This window comes from Chaetura pelagica, unplaced genomic scaffold (assembly GCF_000747805.2).
Source record: "Chaetura pelagica isolate M959 unplaced genomic scaffold, ChaPel_1.0 scaffold639, whole genome shotgun sequence".
NCBI classification, from domain to species: Eukaryota; Metazoa; Chordata; class Aves; order Apodiformes; family Apodidae; genus Chaetura; species Chaetura pelagica.
The window spans coordinates 217,656-232,572 of NW_009954510.1; the positions used below are offsets into that span (position 1 = coordinate 217,656).

Sequence of the window (14,917 nt, forward strand, 5' to 3'; positions counted from 1 at the left end):
GCTCAGATGAAGTACATCCTGGTGACGGGCGGGGTGATCTCGGGCATCGGGAAGGGGATCATCGCCAGCAGCATCGGCACCATCCTCAAGTCCTGCGGGCTGCACGTCACCTCCATCAAGATCGACCCCTACATCAACATCGACGCGGGCACCTTCTCCCCGTACGAGCACGGTGAGTGGCACCGGGCCTTGCTGGGCCGGGGTCTTCCCGGTGGGTCCCGGGCGGGCCCTGCCTGGCAGGAGCCAGCCCCTGTGCCTGCTGGAAAAGCTCGTGTCTGGTCCTGCGGGTGGGACCTGCAGGCTGAGTTTTGAGCCGTTCCAGACCGGCTGCCTGGGCTGAGTGTGCCAGGAGCAAACAGCAGAGGTGTGCTCTGTGCCTCTTGCTGCTGCCTGGCTGAGGGTTCCAGGCCTCACTCGAATGGTCCTCTTGGCTGGGTAGGGTTTTAGTGGTATTTGCCACTTCTAAACCTGCTGTAGCAATCAGAGGTGTTTTCTTACATTGAGCTCTTCTAGCTGTCACAAGCAAAACCAACACATTGCTGATGTGGACTGTTTCTCCTTGATATATGTGCTTGTGCCTTTTTCCTGTGTGGCACAGGGGAGGTGTTTGTGCTGGATGATGGAGGGGAAGTGGATCTGGACCTGGGTAACTATGAGCGCTTCCTTGACATCCGACTCACCAAAGACAACAACCTGACTACTGGGAAGATCTACCAGTATGTAATCAACAAGGAGAGGAAGGGAGACTACCTTGGCAAAACTGTCCAAGGTGACGTGAATCTTCATTCCTGATGTTTGGAAATATAATCTGTATTTCTGTCTTTGTGTTTTTACGTTTTCTCCGGACTTGAGGCCTTTGTTCTGTGCTGTCCTTGTGGTGTTTTTTCTTTTTTTAAGGGAGAAGTAGGAGAGGCAGGAGTGCAGCTGTAGTGGTGTGTGCCATACTGGCTCGTTACCCCAACACGTTCCAGTGCTCAGCAATATGCTGCCTGTTGTTGGAATGGAACCAGACTTTGGTCTGGTTGTCTAAGGTAGCCAATACTAAATGTGAACAGGCTTCAGACTAACACACCTGTGGATTATTTGTTAGTTGGTTAAAATGGTTTTTGATTTTGGTAACTGTTGTGTAATTAGAAAATCCAAGGGATCTTCAGGATCAGATCAGTTCCTTTCCTTTTTGAGCATCCTTAGTAGCTGGTTTGGATACAGATTTTTATAGACAGTGTAAAACAGAGTAACTCTCTCTCCTTAGACCAAAGAACAGTTTGTACTTGGGTCTTGCAGCTCAAAGGAAATGTTGCTTATGTGTGTTTAAATTGAGGCAGGATTACATTTCCTGCCAAGGCACTTCTCTTGAAAATCACAGCCAAGAATAATCACTTAAAAAATGCATACTTCTTTAAAGGCACAAATCAGTCCTGAAGTATGGGAAGCCCTGACTAGCTAGTTTCAATAATTCATTCTGTAACGAGTTACAGGAATAAATGTGTGTGGGTTGTGGTGTTAACCCTTGCCTGGCTTTCTTTTTCAGTTGTTCCCCACATCACAGATGCTATACAAGAATGGGTGATGAGGCAGGCACGAATTCCTGTAGATGAAGATGGCATTGAACCTCAAGTTTGTGTGATTGAGGTTTGTAGCTCTTAAAAAAGAATAGTCTTGCTTCTTGTATGGAATGAGCTGAGCTGTGTGCATATTTTGAATAGTACATGTTTTTTACAGTAATGTTCAACACTGTGTGTTGTCGTATTTTGAATAGTACATATTTTTTACAGTAATGTTCAACACTGTGTGTTGTGTTGGTTAAAAACCCTCTGTGCTAGCCTCACTTATTCAGTCTAGTCTTTTGAATGCTCTGTGTCTGAATCCACGTGTAGAAAGACATGGGTCTTGGACAGTTACATTTTTGAGATACTTTGCTCTCTAGTGTAATGTGAATTAGTCCATTTTAGCTCATATAGGTTTACAGCAAAGTCTGAGTTAATCGTGCTGGGACCTCTCTTCCTTGGTGGGTAACTCCCTCTCTGGAAGCAATTGTCTTTCCTCCTTAGCAGTGAAGGAAGCCTTGGAGTGACTAGATCAAACATGGAGCTAGAAAAGGGAATGGTGTGAGTTAGTGCAGCTTCTTGTGCACTGTATGGGACGTTCTACTGCCCAGGGAGACAGAGCAGGGGGAGGGCTCTGAGCCAGGGCTGCTGAGTTGGCTGGCAGGATAGGCTGGTATGGGAGAGAGGGAGCTTGCCAGATTGCCTGGGTCATGGTGACTTAGGGCTCTGTCTGCAGCTCGAGTGCCAACTTCTGTTGCAGGATTCACAAGCCTGGATCCTGAGTGCCTTGAGGCTCTGACAGCTCATGGGAGTCTGTTGGTGCTCCAGAGAGAGCCTTGTGTCTCTGTTCCTGCATGTGTCCAGAACCACTCTACATGGTTACTAAAACTTTGCATCTCTGTGCCACCTGATGTTCATAAATTGTAATTTTAACACCTGAATATTTTCCCTGAAGAGATGATATAAAGGTGAAGCTAATCTCCCCAGAGAGGTGCTGCCCATATGAGAAGCTGTTTTTCTTGTGGCTTTTTGATTTTTTTGGGGAAATTATGAAGGTAAAATAATAGCTGGGGTAGATCAGAGGCTGTGAAAGTAATACTTAAAACTGGCAAATCCTGCTTTTCACATTGATGTTGATGCTTCTTTAGGGACTTGGAGGGAGGTGCTGGGGAGATGTTTTAGTGTCTGTGTTGTAGTGTCCTTCTATGTATGTTTTAGTATGTGTTACCATACAGATTCCATTGGTGATTTTTTTGTTTGTTTTAAGACATTTAATTCTAAATCTCCTTGTGTTTTTTAGCTTGGAGGGACAGTGGGTGACATTGAGAGCATGCCTTTCATCGAGGCCTTCCGCCAGTTCCAGTTCAAAGCCAAAAGAGAGAATTTTTGTAACATTCATGTCAGTCTAGTTCCCCAGGTAAGGGCCTACAATGTTTTTGTGGTCAGGGGCTTCTGCAGTCCAAAAATTGCTTTCTAAATATGTGTTTCTGATACGCTATATCTATAGGTACTGTTAAGTATATATTTATATATATAGAAACTTCTGAAAGAAATGCAGAGACTCTATGGCTACCTATTTTAAAAAGTTCACAAGAAATTAACAGAAATTTTCAATGTATGTCAATGTGTGATAAATATTTGGCAGCTGCATCTTTTAAGTGCTGTTTTTTTCTATGGAATCATCACCCATCTTTTGCAGGTAAGCTTGCTTTCTAAGGGCTGAAAACTTTCAGTTTCCCTTCATTTGTATAGCCTTTCATTTCTGCAAAGCTAGTATAAGAATCACTGATGTAGCCAGACTTCACAACCATTTGGACCTATTAATAAGACCATATTCCAAACCATTCCTGGAGTTCTTTAATATTTCTTTTGCTGTGTGCCTTTTTTTTCCCCCCCCTTCAAGATTTACATTAGCTGTAGTTCATGAAATAGGTTGTTACATTTGTAATTTCAAAACATAATACTGGGGTTTGAAACTTGATCTGTTTGTTTTTTTTCCTGCCTAGACAATATTTTTAATGTGCTTTGATCTTTAACAGTCATTTCCTAGACTCTCACACCTGACTGCTCTGTAAGCCTTAACAGTTTGAGTGGCTGTTGCTCTTGGTTCAGAGATTCTACTAAGAAGAGGTGTTATGAAGCAGTCCTATGATACAAGTCAGTTAATTAGGAATGGCAAAGAAAAAACACCACTTCTTGTTCACCCCAAATAGATGGGGTGAAATCCCAAATATCAAGAAGCATAAGAAGGTGTTTTATGTCATATAAAGCCTGATACAATCTCAGCTGTATTATCTGCTCTGGTTTTGGAGACAATTTGCAGTCTTAACCAAACAAAATCTCTACAGCAGGATCACTGCTGAGAAAATTCTACCACTGGTTATGTTAACAGTGCTGGAGAGGATGAGTATTCCTGGTTTCAGAACTGGATTTGACAGAGCAACTTGACAGTTAATGGAATGCAGATCAATCTTTGTTCTCCCCTCTCTTTCCAAAAAAAAACTTTCCCTTTCTGTCCAGGCTGGGTGACGTACAGGGGAAAGAAAAAAAAAAATAAAATTAAAAAAATTAGTGACTTGGAGTGCAGTGGAGCACAGTGGATGTGCTCTCTCTGTAATACACGCCTGCTGGCTGTGCAGACCTGAACTCTGGTTCTTGCTAGTTGCTTTCAGTCTTTGAGATTAACATGGTATTGTACAGGGTATTTGAAGTTCATGTGAATTCTTCAAGAACTGGGTCAAAGTTCTTAAAAGATGAATGGGTTGTAGAGTCCCAATTAACCATTGCTACGTAACATCATAATTTGATGCACCACCTTCTCTTCTCTGACCAGCCAAGCTCTACAGGAGAGCAGAAGACTAAGCCCACCCAAAACAGTGTTCGTGAACTCAGAGGTCTTGGTCTCTCACCAGATCTGGTAAGTTTTCCTGTGTGGCTTTGCATTTAAAATATAAGTAATGCTTAGGCTGAGAGCTCTTGTGTATTTGTAATAAATATGTAAAAGTAACAGAGTTGGTTTTTTTCCCCCAAGTCATGGACACTGCAGGAAGACAGCTCTATTAGAGGCTTCTTGCGTGAATGTCTTAGTACTTCTGCTTTGCTTCCCAACTTTGATGTTGCTGTTTTGTTAGATTGTTTGCAGGTGCTCAACTCCATTGGATACCTCAGTAAAAGAAAAGATTTCCATGTTCTGTCATGTTGAACCAGAACAGGTAAATATTACTGCCTGCACTTGCATGCAACAAATATTCTATGGTAGCAGTTTGTCAGATCCTGAGTGGAGTTTCATATGAGTGTTTTGTGTTCGGTGTCTTTGGTGGCTGCATAATTAATTTGCTGCTCTGTCTTACCACATGTAATTGTTAAAAATGCTCCCACTTTCCCATCCACCTGAAGCTTGTAAAATTTTTGTTTTTTGTGAAAGACAGAGTATCATTTCACAATTCCAGGCTCTGTCAAGTATTAATTTCTTACACAAAGAGATCAAACTAGGTCTCCCAGATTCAAGCATTACACCCAGAATTAGCTGACAATATTGATGTTTCAATACTACAGTATCTTCCTCTTACTGGTCAGGAATTGATGGCATGTTGGCTCTTTTCTGTCACTCTCCAGCAAGTTTAATACAGTTTTGCATAGCGGTTTCTCTGACTGCAGTTGCACTTGAATTAAGAAGTAAATTGTATTGACTACAGAGAAGGAAAATTTGCAGCCTAGCAGGCTTTACTGGTGCAGTGTTGAACCATCTGCTTTCATTTGAGTTAGAAATGAGGATTTAAAAATAGTTGTACTGGTATAATTTTGATCCTTAAAGTATAGTCTAATTCTTAATGGGCTGATGACAGTTGTCCAAAGCCCTCTTTTCTCTTCTATAGAAGCCCATTTCAGTCATCTAGAACCATTGATGTAGATGTTCCTTGTGGACCAGAGAAATCTTTGCTTATAGTTATTTAATCCTAAATTTGATGAAAGATATCCTGTAGAATTCATTGCTATATTGAGATCACAGTTTTCCCTGGACTTTAATCAAACTGAGAGCCCTGGTTAAGAACAACAATAGTGGGAAGCAGGGGAGCTGGGCTTGTGGGCACTTTGACTGTAGTTTCAAGGAGAGTTACCAAGAAGGCTGTAGCACAGAAGTCTCTGAAGTGTTCTTAGAGCTTGGCCATGGGCTCACAGAACTTGCATAGCAGCTGAGTTCCTGGGAGGTTATAGCCCTTCCCAGGGAGCTCCAGTGAGCAGGGATACCTGGGCAGTGTTGAAGGGTGACTTTTCAAGTATGTGGAAACTAGTACCAAGCTATTCATATGTTGTTATGTTCTTCAACAGATGTTGTTTCCTGGAAGTTTCTGTGGTCATATGGTTGTCTGCTAGAGATAGAAGCTCTCTGAATATCTGTCTAAAAATAATTACAGAGGCACTTTGATCTGTTTTAATGACATTCATATTGTATGAACAGGTCATCTGTGTTCATGATGTCTCTTCTATCTACCGGGTTCCTCTGTTGTTAGAGGAACAGGGAGTTGTTGACTACTTCAGACACAGGCTTGACCTTCCCATTGAGAGGCAGCCCAGGAGGATGCTCATGAAGTGGAAGGAAATGGCTGACAGGTGAGCTGCACCGCTGGGCATTGCTTGAGAGAAGACTAGATTAGTTTCTCTTCTTGGTTGTTAGTTTTCAGGTGAGGAGTGTTGCTTCATGTTTATTAAATATACTCATGCAGTTGATTCTTTTTTTTCTTATGTTTCCTACAAAAATGCATTTTCTTCCAAGTTTGGAAAAAAAAAATCTTCAACAGGAGAATCTTGTAGGATGTTGCTGAGTTCCTTGTCTTGGATTGGTAGTGTACTGTCCATGTCGGTGGACAACTCCGCCCACCCTTTTTATACAGAAAACCCAGTGACATTGGAAAGTGTTGAAATCCTTTTGTAGGCGTATGTAGGAGTCATCAGGAGTGTAAATAAAAATGTACCTTTTCAGTATGCTTTCTTGAAAGAGAAACAACTGCCTGAGACTCCTGAGACACAGTGGGTTTTCTTGTTTGGGCAGACTCCATGGTCTTGGGCAAATAGTGAATTGAGTCTCTCCAGTTGGCATTCAGGCCGTTTCTGAAGACTTAAATGTATTTGTCCTTATGAGAAAGTAATTCTGAAGATCTAGATGTGTTCCTTTATATGCCTGACACAAGCCACCACTGTGGATAACATTTCCTTTGGATGGGGAAAGCCCTTGGTAACCACTTTGGTTGAGGGGGCTTAGCAGTTCTGAATTAAACTCTAAAAGATCTCTTGGCTGTAGCCAGGAATGCTGTGTAACTCCCAGGTGCTGGGGATTGAAAGTGTGGGCAGTACAACCTTAGGACTCTTCCAGGTCCTTTTGTTTTAGCTGCTGAAGTGAACTTGGTCAGAAGCAGCGTGGGAAATGTGCTGTGTAGTATAAACATACGCAGAGCTGTGCTTTGATCCTCTCTCCTAATAGTTTACTGCAGACTTTGAGTCTAATACAGCATCCTGAAAAGACAGTTTGGATCTACGAAAAAATGGCTTTTCAGCATAGATGAGTTAATTTATACATTACTTTCTGCAACTGCTTTTCGCTGTCATTGCCTTTTTTTCCTTTCTTTTTTTAATCTTGCTTTGATGCTTAAGGCATAATTTTAAAAGGTTGTCTCTTCCAAAGTCATCATCTCTCTGGTTGGGCAGACTTTCAAGAGCCCAACTGTTTCTGTTACTTGGAAAGCTGAATAGAATGTAATTCCCCTGTTTCCTGTTAATGATGAAATAACCCTTGTGTTTTGGTTTTGTTTAGGTACGACCGTCTCCTTGAAACATGTTCCATTGCACTTGTGGGCAAATACATCAAGTTTTCAGATTCCTACGCGTCTGTCATTAAAGCCCTGGAACATTCTGCTCTGGCTATCAACCACAAACTTGACATCAAGGTAGGGCTGGCTGCATGCCTGTAAAATTTTGCCCCCAAACTCCTTCCACTTACAGTGCCACCCATCTTAAGTTTTTTACAAACCAGAGAGGGGGAGTTGATTCAGCCAGTGAACTTTGAAATTGCCCTTGGCTTGCAGCATCTAAACCTGTGTTGTCAGGCATGGAACAGCTGCAGAGCAGAGCAGCCTTTCACCCTGTTCAATGCTCAAAGTGCCTGTGTAATGGATGAGAACTCTCCAGTGCCCAGTGTTGCATACTGCCCTATGACAGAGTGGTGGGTGTATTGGAGGAGAGGCCTGTTGGCTTGTTTTCTCTGACCATTGTTGGAAGTTACCCACTTTTTTTTTAAAGTGTTTTGGTGTTATCCTTGTGGCTCTATGATGTTTCTGCCTCAGGCTTTGCTAAGGTTTTAATGCTGGTTTGGCTGCACAGGTGCTTTCAAGGGTCCTGGTTGTACCTAGATGCTCTGGAGAGATGAAACACATCTGTGGTCAGAATTTTTACTCCTATTTAAATATACTTTTAAAATATCCACTGGTTTCACAGTACGAGGGAAGAGGTGCTTGCTTTATAACAGCACTCTTCTGTGAGTGGGTTCAGAAGGGGCATGGGTTCTGAGAGTCCTGTGCATGGAGATCACATGTTGGGTTAAAGAACTGTTGAGCAGTATTTAAGGGTTAGTAGACTGCTGGAATATTGAGAAGGTCAGAGACAGTGGAATATTGGCCATGAGAAACTGGAAAAATTGCAGTTTTTTCCGTATTTAGCAGTGCTCATAGCATCCTTTAATTACAACAGTCTTGAGTTTCACCATATCCTGTTTGTTCTTCAGTCCCACTTGAAGATGTAATTGTATTTGATGAGATAGTCTTTCAGTCTTTTCTTGCTGTGTGGTTGTTTCTATCTGCCTAGCCACGTGTTCCCATCTGACTGTGTTCCTGTAAGACTTCACATTTAATGAGTCTAGACCTCATGGACTTCATGTATGTCACAGCAGAGCTGCAGAGGGGGAGGGCAGTAAATAAACACAGCTTCTGTTTGTACGTGCATGGTAGGATGGTGGGGAAGATTTCCTGTAGCAGGCAGGAAACCAGCCCAGGAAAACAGAAGAAAATATCCAGTAGGAAACAAATCCAGAGCTATCCAGGAGAAATGGTGATATCTTAATTGAAGGAGAATAAGGACTGTGCTCTTGTGGTAGCATCTCATCATTCTTTCTTGGATTTCTTCCCAGTATATTGACTCTGCTGATTTGGAGCCACAGACTCTCCAGGAAGAGCCTGTCCGATACCACGAAGCATGGCAGAAGCTCTGTGGTGCTGAGTAAGACTCTTAACCTCTGGCCATTTATTTGTAGCATGTCTGATAAACTTGTGGCTGTTGTCAGTTCTGGAATTCAGAGCTTCACTGGAGGCTGTTCTCTTATGCACTCTACCAGCAGACTCTGACATTGCCCCAGATACCTCTGAGTGAAATTTAGAATTAGTTGTAAAGTGGGGAATTGTTAAATAAGTCAGCAGATGAGGATGTGTACAGACTTAGTGGGGAAACAGGGTGAGGGGGGATAAGGAGAAAGGAGAGGTGCTGGCAACAGCTGTTGAAGCCATGGAGAGGACAGAAAGTACAGTTGTGGTATAAAGTTCTTTAGGAAGGAAGTGTGAGAAGGCAAAAAGCATTAGGACACAGAGGAGTGCCAAGGGTTAGCCCAGAACACAAGAACAAGTGGGGCTTGCTAGCCCTCAGGGAAATAGGCTTTGGATGGCACCAGAACAGAGAAGCTCCTGCAGAATTTGGTGCCTGCAGTTAGGACAACTTGACACTGCAGCTGATGGCTTCCTGAGCATGGGCCTAGCTGAGTGATATGTTTGCAAAAGGGTTGGTGAGCCTGTGAGTCATTCTACAGGAACCATTGTAGGATGGTCACCTGCATTCTATTTGGGATTTGGTGGGAAGGTAAAATGTACATTTATAAAATGTTCCTGAAAATTCTGACATTTCACATGAAAGCTCCTGTGGAGTGACACAGAGGCACTGCTGCAGACAGGCCTTGCCACACAGAGCACTTCAAAGCCCTTTTCAGGATCAAAGTCTTGCAAGTTGAAGACTTTACAGAGCAGTGATATGTGGTTGAGGGGAAACACACTGGGGAAACACACTGGGGAGCGTTATGTTAATGGAATCTTTTTATCCTCATGCAGTGGAGTTCTTGTTCCTGGGGGATTTGGTGTTCGAGGGACAGAAGGCAAAATTCAAGCTATTTCCTGGGCACGAAAACAGAAAATACCCTTCTTAGGTGAGAAACATGTGTGATCCCTAAGAAGAAATAAAGAAGGAAGTTGAATAACAGCCTAACTGGTCTGCAGCAAGAGCTTTACTGATTTTTATTAATATCTAGAATGTATGATTTTGAAGATAATTGGCTGAGGAAGGTAATGACCTGTGCTCAGCTTAACTGGGTAGTGCAGCCATCATCTGTAGTTAGCTCTGAAGTGGTTGGAATTGGCTGGGATGTGATGATGTGGAATCTCTGTAAGGAGGGGGTAGAGGATTCTCAGAGGAAGCTTCAGAGGACATTGTGGTGATCTTGGCTCTGTGAAGGTGTGTTTGGTTGGCTGTACAGGCTCAGTGGTCCTTGTCCTGACTTGATGTGTTCTGCCTTCTGCAGGAGTTTGCTTGGGAATGCAGTTAGCAGTTGTGGAATTCGCACGCAGTGTTCTTGGTTGGCAAGGTAACTGCACAAATCCCTTCCTGGGATCTGGTCATTTCTTACCTTGGTATCTTAGATACTTGTAATTTTTAAAATCCCTGTAACTTTAAATTTTCCTTGGTTGGTAGATGTAATTGTTTTTTTCTACACCTATAGAATTCCCCATCTCCTTTACTAATTCAAAGGGAAAAGAACAGTTTCCTTACCCTATTCAAATGAAAACCAATGCAGTAAGGCATGTTTATAATGACAGAGATTCCTATGCAAGTGAGGTTCAGTTCCTGAATAAAACTCCTCAGTGTAGTTGTCCTTGGGTATGCTGGACATCCTAAATTCTCATTGTAGTCAGTGGGAGTGAAAACCAAAAAGCAGTTCAGTCTCTGAGGTAGTTGAACCTACATCAGTGAGTTGAGTTGCTTTCTTGCCTTCACTACTTGACTAGTCCCTGTTGTCAAGACTCCCTTTACATAAATTTAGGGTTTTTGCCTGTTTCTTAGTGTCAGTTGTAGTGCAGGTAGGGGAAGAGCTGTTTCTTGGGGTACTTCTCATCCCTTCCCCATCCCTGGCTTTATTTAAAACAGTCTAAGCTGTTGAATGTGTGTTTTTCCTGAATGACCCTTGTTTTCATCACCAATTGCTCTAGACTGGTTGCCCTGAGATTGCAACCTCCAGGCAGCCTGAGGGCCCCATGTGTGCTGGGGGTGGGGGTGCTGGGCTGTGCCTGAGGGAGATCCTAAAGGACTTCGTTTTTCTAACTGATTAACATAACATTGCAGATGCCAACTCGACAGAATTTGACCCCAAAACTGCTCATCCTGTGGTGAGTTTGTGGCAACTTGCTGTGCTAGACTTGCTCTGCACATACCTGTTGGTGCAGTGAGGAGCTTGGCTTAGTGCATCGTGTGGCTTTTAAGCCTGTCTTCCATCATTTAGTAATCAGAAAAGAAAATGTCTTTTCCTAGTTACACTGTATGGCAGCTGCTGCTTCATAGGGGATCACAGTGCTTATTATAGGTGAAACACTGACACTTATTTCATTTTTATTTTTAATTACACTTTTTCGTGTTTTCTAAGGTAAAGGGTATTTAAAGGACTGTTTGAAAGCTCACTGTTTTCACAGAGTAAATGGCAAAGATTTGTTGGTATCCAGAGTCTTTTGCATAAGTGTTGAATTATGATCTTAGAAATTAACATACTTTAATACTGTGAATTTTTGTGGACAGATTTCTGAACCTGCATTACTCAGGTTTTCTCAGAAAACATGTTATGAAGTTATTTATCGAAGTTGAAGTAACTTTGATTTGGAGATATTCTGTAAAGTTGCATGTTTGTTTACCATTGAGTTCAATCAATAGGACAGTATTAGTGCATGGGATTTGAGGGGGCCTTGGCAGAGATTATTTCCTATGCTAAAGCTTCCTGAGTGCCCACAAACCTTCCATATGTTCTGTACAGCCTTTACTAGAATATCTCAGCTAACTAATCTAGTTCTGTTGATCTGTCTTGTCAAGACAACCTTCCTTGGGGTGGTTTGCTTGTTTTCTGTATGGATCTTTAACATTTCAGAGTCTGCCTGGGACTGTTACTCCTCTCTCATTCTCCCCTCCCTCTGTGAATGCTTTTCACAGGTCATAGACATGCCAGAACATAATCCTGGGCAAATGGGTGGGACCATGAGACTTGGCAAGAGAAGAACACTCTTCCAAACCAAGAATTCAATAATGAGTAAGGCATTTCTTGCCTCTTTTGGAAGTGTTTCCTGGGAATGATGTGTGTGTATGGTGGGTATGGGGAAGTGAGACTTGAGAATGTTCCAGTTTCCTGGAATGGTTGGTGTTTGCAGACTTTGTTCTGGTAGTGAGATGGTAGTTGGTGAATTTGGTCCCCTCGTGATGTGGCAGACTCTGATGGATGCTGTCAGTATGAACTTGCTGGAACTTGGCATTGTGTGAAGTGTTTTTCATTTGCTCTAAGAAATGTCTCCCTCTTGGTGCAGGGAAGCTGTATGGAGATCATGATTTCTTGGAGGAGAGACACAGACACAGATTTGAGGTAAAAATGCTTCTGTAGGTCTTGAGCTTTTCTGTGTAATCCAAACACAAGAGATCCTGGTTTTTCTTGCTTCTGGTCTTCTAGGTCAATCCGGAATTGAAAAAGTGTTTTGAAGAGCAAGGTTTGAAGTTTGTAGGCCAGGATGAGGAGGGAGAGCGAATGGAAGTGATTGAGTTGGAAGGTGAGTACTCAAGGAATTAGTTTTGTGGGTGTAGGTATTTACAAGGGGAAGTGTTCAGAGGGTAATTGAGGAGGATTTTGTCCAGGCTTTCAGAATTATTCCATCCATAGAATTACACTTAAAAAAGGATCCCATGTGACTGTCCATTTAGGGACAAAAGGCAGGATAGAAATGATGCTTCTTTCCCATGATCAGGGCTTTCAACTGCAGTTCAGCCACAGGCTTGAGAGACTTGAAAGTAATGTTTTCTTTTTCTTTCTCTTAGAGCATCCCTTCTTTGTTGGGGTTCAGTATCACCCTGAATTCCTTTCTAGACCAATTAAGCCATCTCCCCCATACTTTGGCCTCCTCTTGGCATCTGCAGGAAGACTCACACATTATCTACAAAAGGGCTGCAGACTCTCACCCAGGTAGGTTGAAGGAAGACACCAATTGGGGCTTTCACAGGGCAGTGCTTCTTCCTACAGGGTAAACTGGGGACTCCTTTTGGCACAGAGTTACTGGGAAGGTATTTGCAGCACCTCTCTGTTCCACTCTGTTTGAAACCTCTTGGCTTGCATTTTAAGGTGGACATCAGGGCATTAGAGCTGGCCTGCAGTGAGGTCCCAACTGCAGGGACAGTAGCTGCAGCCTTGAGCTGACAGTCAGAGATGACTGGAAACCTCACAGGGTTTTCCCCACACTTCTTGTACAAGTCTTTAGGTACTGGTTGGTCCTTAAGAAACTTGTTCCTCTTGCTGGTTTAAAGAATGGGCTGTAGTGGTTGCAGCTTCATTTTTTCCCCCTGCTGACTGAAGCTTTCTTTAGTCTCAGTTTGCAAAGCAACTAATATTTTGGGTAGACTTAATGATGCAGGTACTTGTGCTGCTTTCTGAAACCCTGCAGTTCTGCTCAACATTACTTGGATAGTGACCTGTTTTCCTCCTTACACAGAACACAACAGATTTGCTGGTGTAGCTAGAGTGCTAACATGCACTAAGCAAAAGTTCCCAGACTAAATGCAAAAGGGAAATAGCACTGAGCATATTAAACTAAAGCAATGCATAAAGGAGAGTGTTGGCCTTTCTGGGTGGGGCTCCGATGCAGCTGCACCAGAGGAATTCCAGTGTTGATGTCTGGAGAGCAGCTGTTGGTTGTGCTCTGACTGATCTGCTCTGAAGGGAATTGCTGTGTGAAGAGGCCTCATTTCAATGCTGCAAGTGTTGAGGGATATTTTAATTTCCTGCTTTTGCACGTTTGAGTTTGAAGTGGTTTCTCACAGCAGAGCAGCAAAGTTTCCTCTCTACTGCAACATCCTAAGTTAGTATTATCTGCTCTTGGAGTCCCTTGTGTTTGTGGTCGCAAATTGTTTCACGTTGAGAATATAATCTAAAGAACCTGGTGGCAGTTGTAGCCCCGCCTGTGCTTCCCTTCATTCCTGTACCCTTAAACCTCTTACCAGGTTTTCAGGTAAGTCTCATCATTGCATGTTCATAAGGTCAGCAGGTGACACCAAACTGGGGGAACAGACTATCCACTTGAGGATGGAACCACTGTAAGGAGCTGGGCTGGAGCATTGGGCCAGCAGGAACCTGATGAGGTCTAGCAAGGACAAGTGCAGATTCCTGTGTCTAGGAAGCCCTTGCAGTAAGACAGGCTGGGACTGAGCAGCTGGGGGGCAGAGCTCTGCTAGGGTAGCAAGTGAGCTGAACAGGACCCAGCAGCTGTGCTGGCAGCAGGGGGGGTGAGAGGCAGCATGGGCTGTGTGAACACGAGCACAGCCAGTAGGTGGAGATAAGCGATTATGTCTCTGTCCTTGGCATTTGTTGGACCACATGTAGAATATTCTCTGTGGTTTGGGGTCACCCGGTGCAAGTCAAACATTAATTGGAGAGAGTGGAGGCCGCTAAGAAGGTCAGGAGGTTGGAATATGTGCCCAGTGAGGAAAGGGTGAAGGAGCTGGGCTGGAGAAGGGAAGATTATGAGCAACCCAAGAACAGCCTTCCAGCACCTACAGAAACATCAGCAAGATGAGCACAGGGTCCTTACAGAAGTTCATGGTGGGAGGATGAGACACAGTGGACATAAGCTGAAAGAGAGGTTCTGAGGAAAAATGTTTTCAGCATTAGATCAGTCACACACTGGTGCAAGTTTCCCAGAAAGGCTGTGCAATCTGTGTCCTTGGAGAAGTTTGGAATGTGACTGGATGGGCCCTGAGCAGCTGTGTCTGATCTGGTAGCTGTCCTGCTGCTGTCACTGGCCTGGGGTCCTTTCCCATCTGCATGATTTTGTGATTCTGAAAAAGCTGTTTAATGGATTAAAGACAATTGGCTGTTACTGGTGAGCTGAAATAGAATGGTTATAGCTGGTTAACCAATCTCATGTTAGTTCCATTTAGAATAACTCTGCCTTATAAGATGCCTGTTATGTGTATAATCATTTTAATTCACAAACCTTAAAACTGATGATGACTCAGCCCTATTTCGAAAGGGACAGTTAAATTAGGAC

General features: G+C 43.2%; 1 protein-coding gene across 1 annotated transcript in view; it reads left to right on the forward strand.

The window, feature by feature from the left end:
* Nucleotides 1-6: 6 nt before the first annotated feature.
* The window catches only part of CTPS1 (CTP synthase 1), a 15,342-nt gene continuing 431 nt past the window's right edge, over nt 7-14,917 (forward strand). Inside the window, exons 1-16 of the mRNA XM_010004696.1 lie at nt 7-172; nt 599-769; nt 1,532-1,632; nt 2,848-2,964; nt 4,381-4,464; nt 4,679-4,759; nt 6,007-6,158; nt 7,357-7,489; nt 8,725-8,813; nt 9,689-9,783; nt 10,156-10,218; nt 10,974-11,017; nt 11,826-11,922; nt 12,194-12,249; nt 12,334-12,430; nt 12,696-12,840. Coding sequence (XP_010002998.1) covers nt 7-172; nt 599-769; nt 1,532-1,632; nt 2,848-2,964; nt 4,381-4,464; nt 4,679-4,759; nt 6,007-6,158; nt 7,357-7,489; nt 8,725-8,813; nt 9,689-9,783; nt 10,156-10,218; nt 10,974-11,017; nt 11,826-11,922; nt 12,194-12,249; nt 12,334-12,430; nt 12,696-12,840 — 1,691 coding nt within the window. The remainder of the gene's footprint in view (nt 173-598; nt 770-1,531; nt 1,633-2,847; nt 2,965-4,380; nt 4,465-4,678; nt 4,760-6,006; nt 6,159-7,356; nt 7,490-8,724; nt 8,814-9,688; nt 9,784-10,155; nt 10,219-10,973; nt 11,018-11,825; nt 11,923-12,193; nt 12,250-12,333; nt 12,431-12,695; nt 12,841-14,917) is intronic.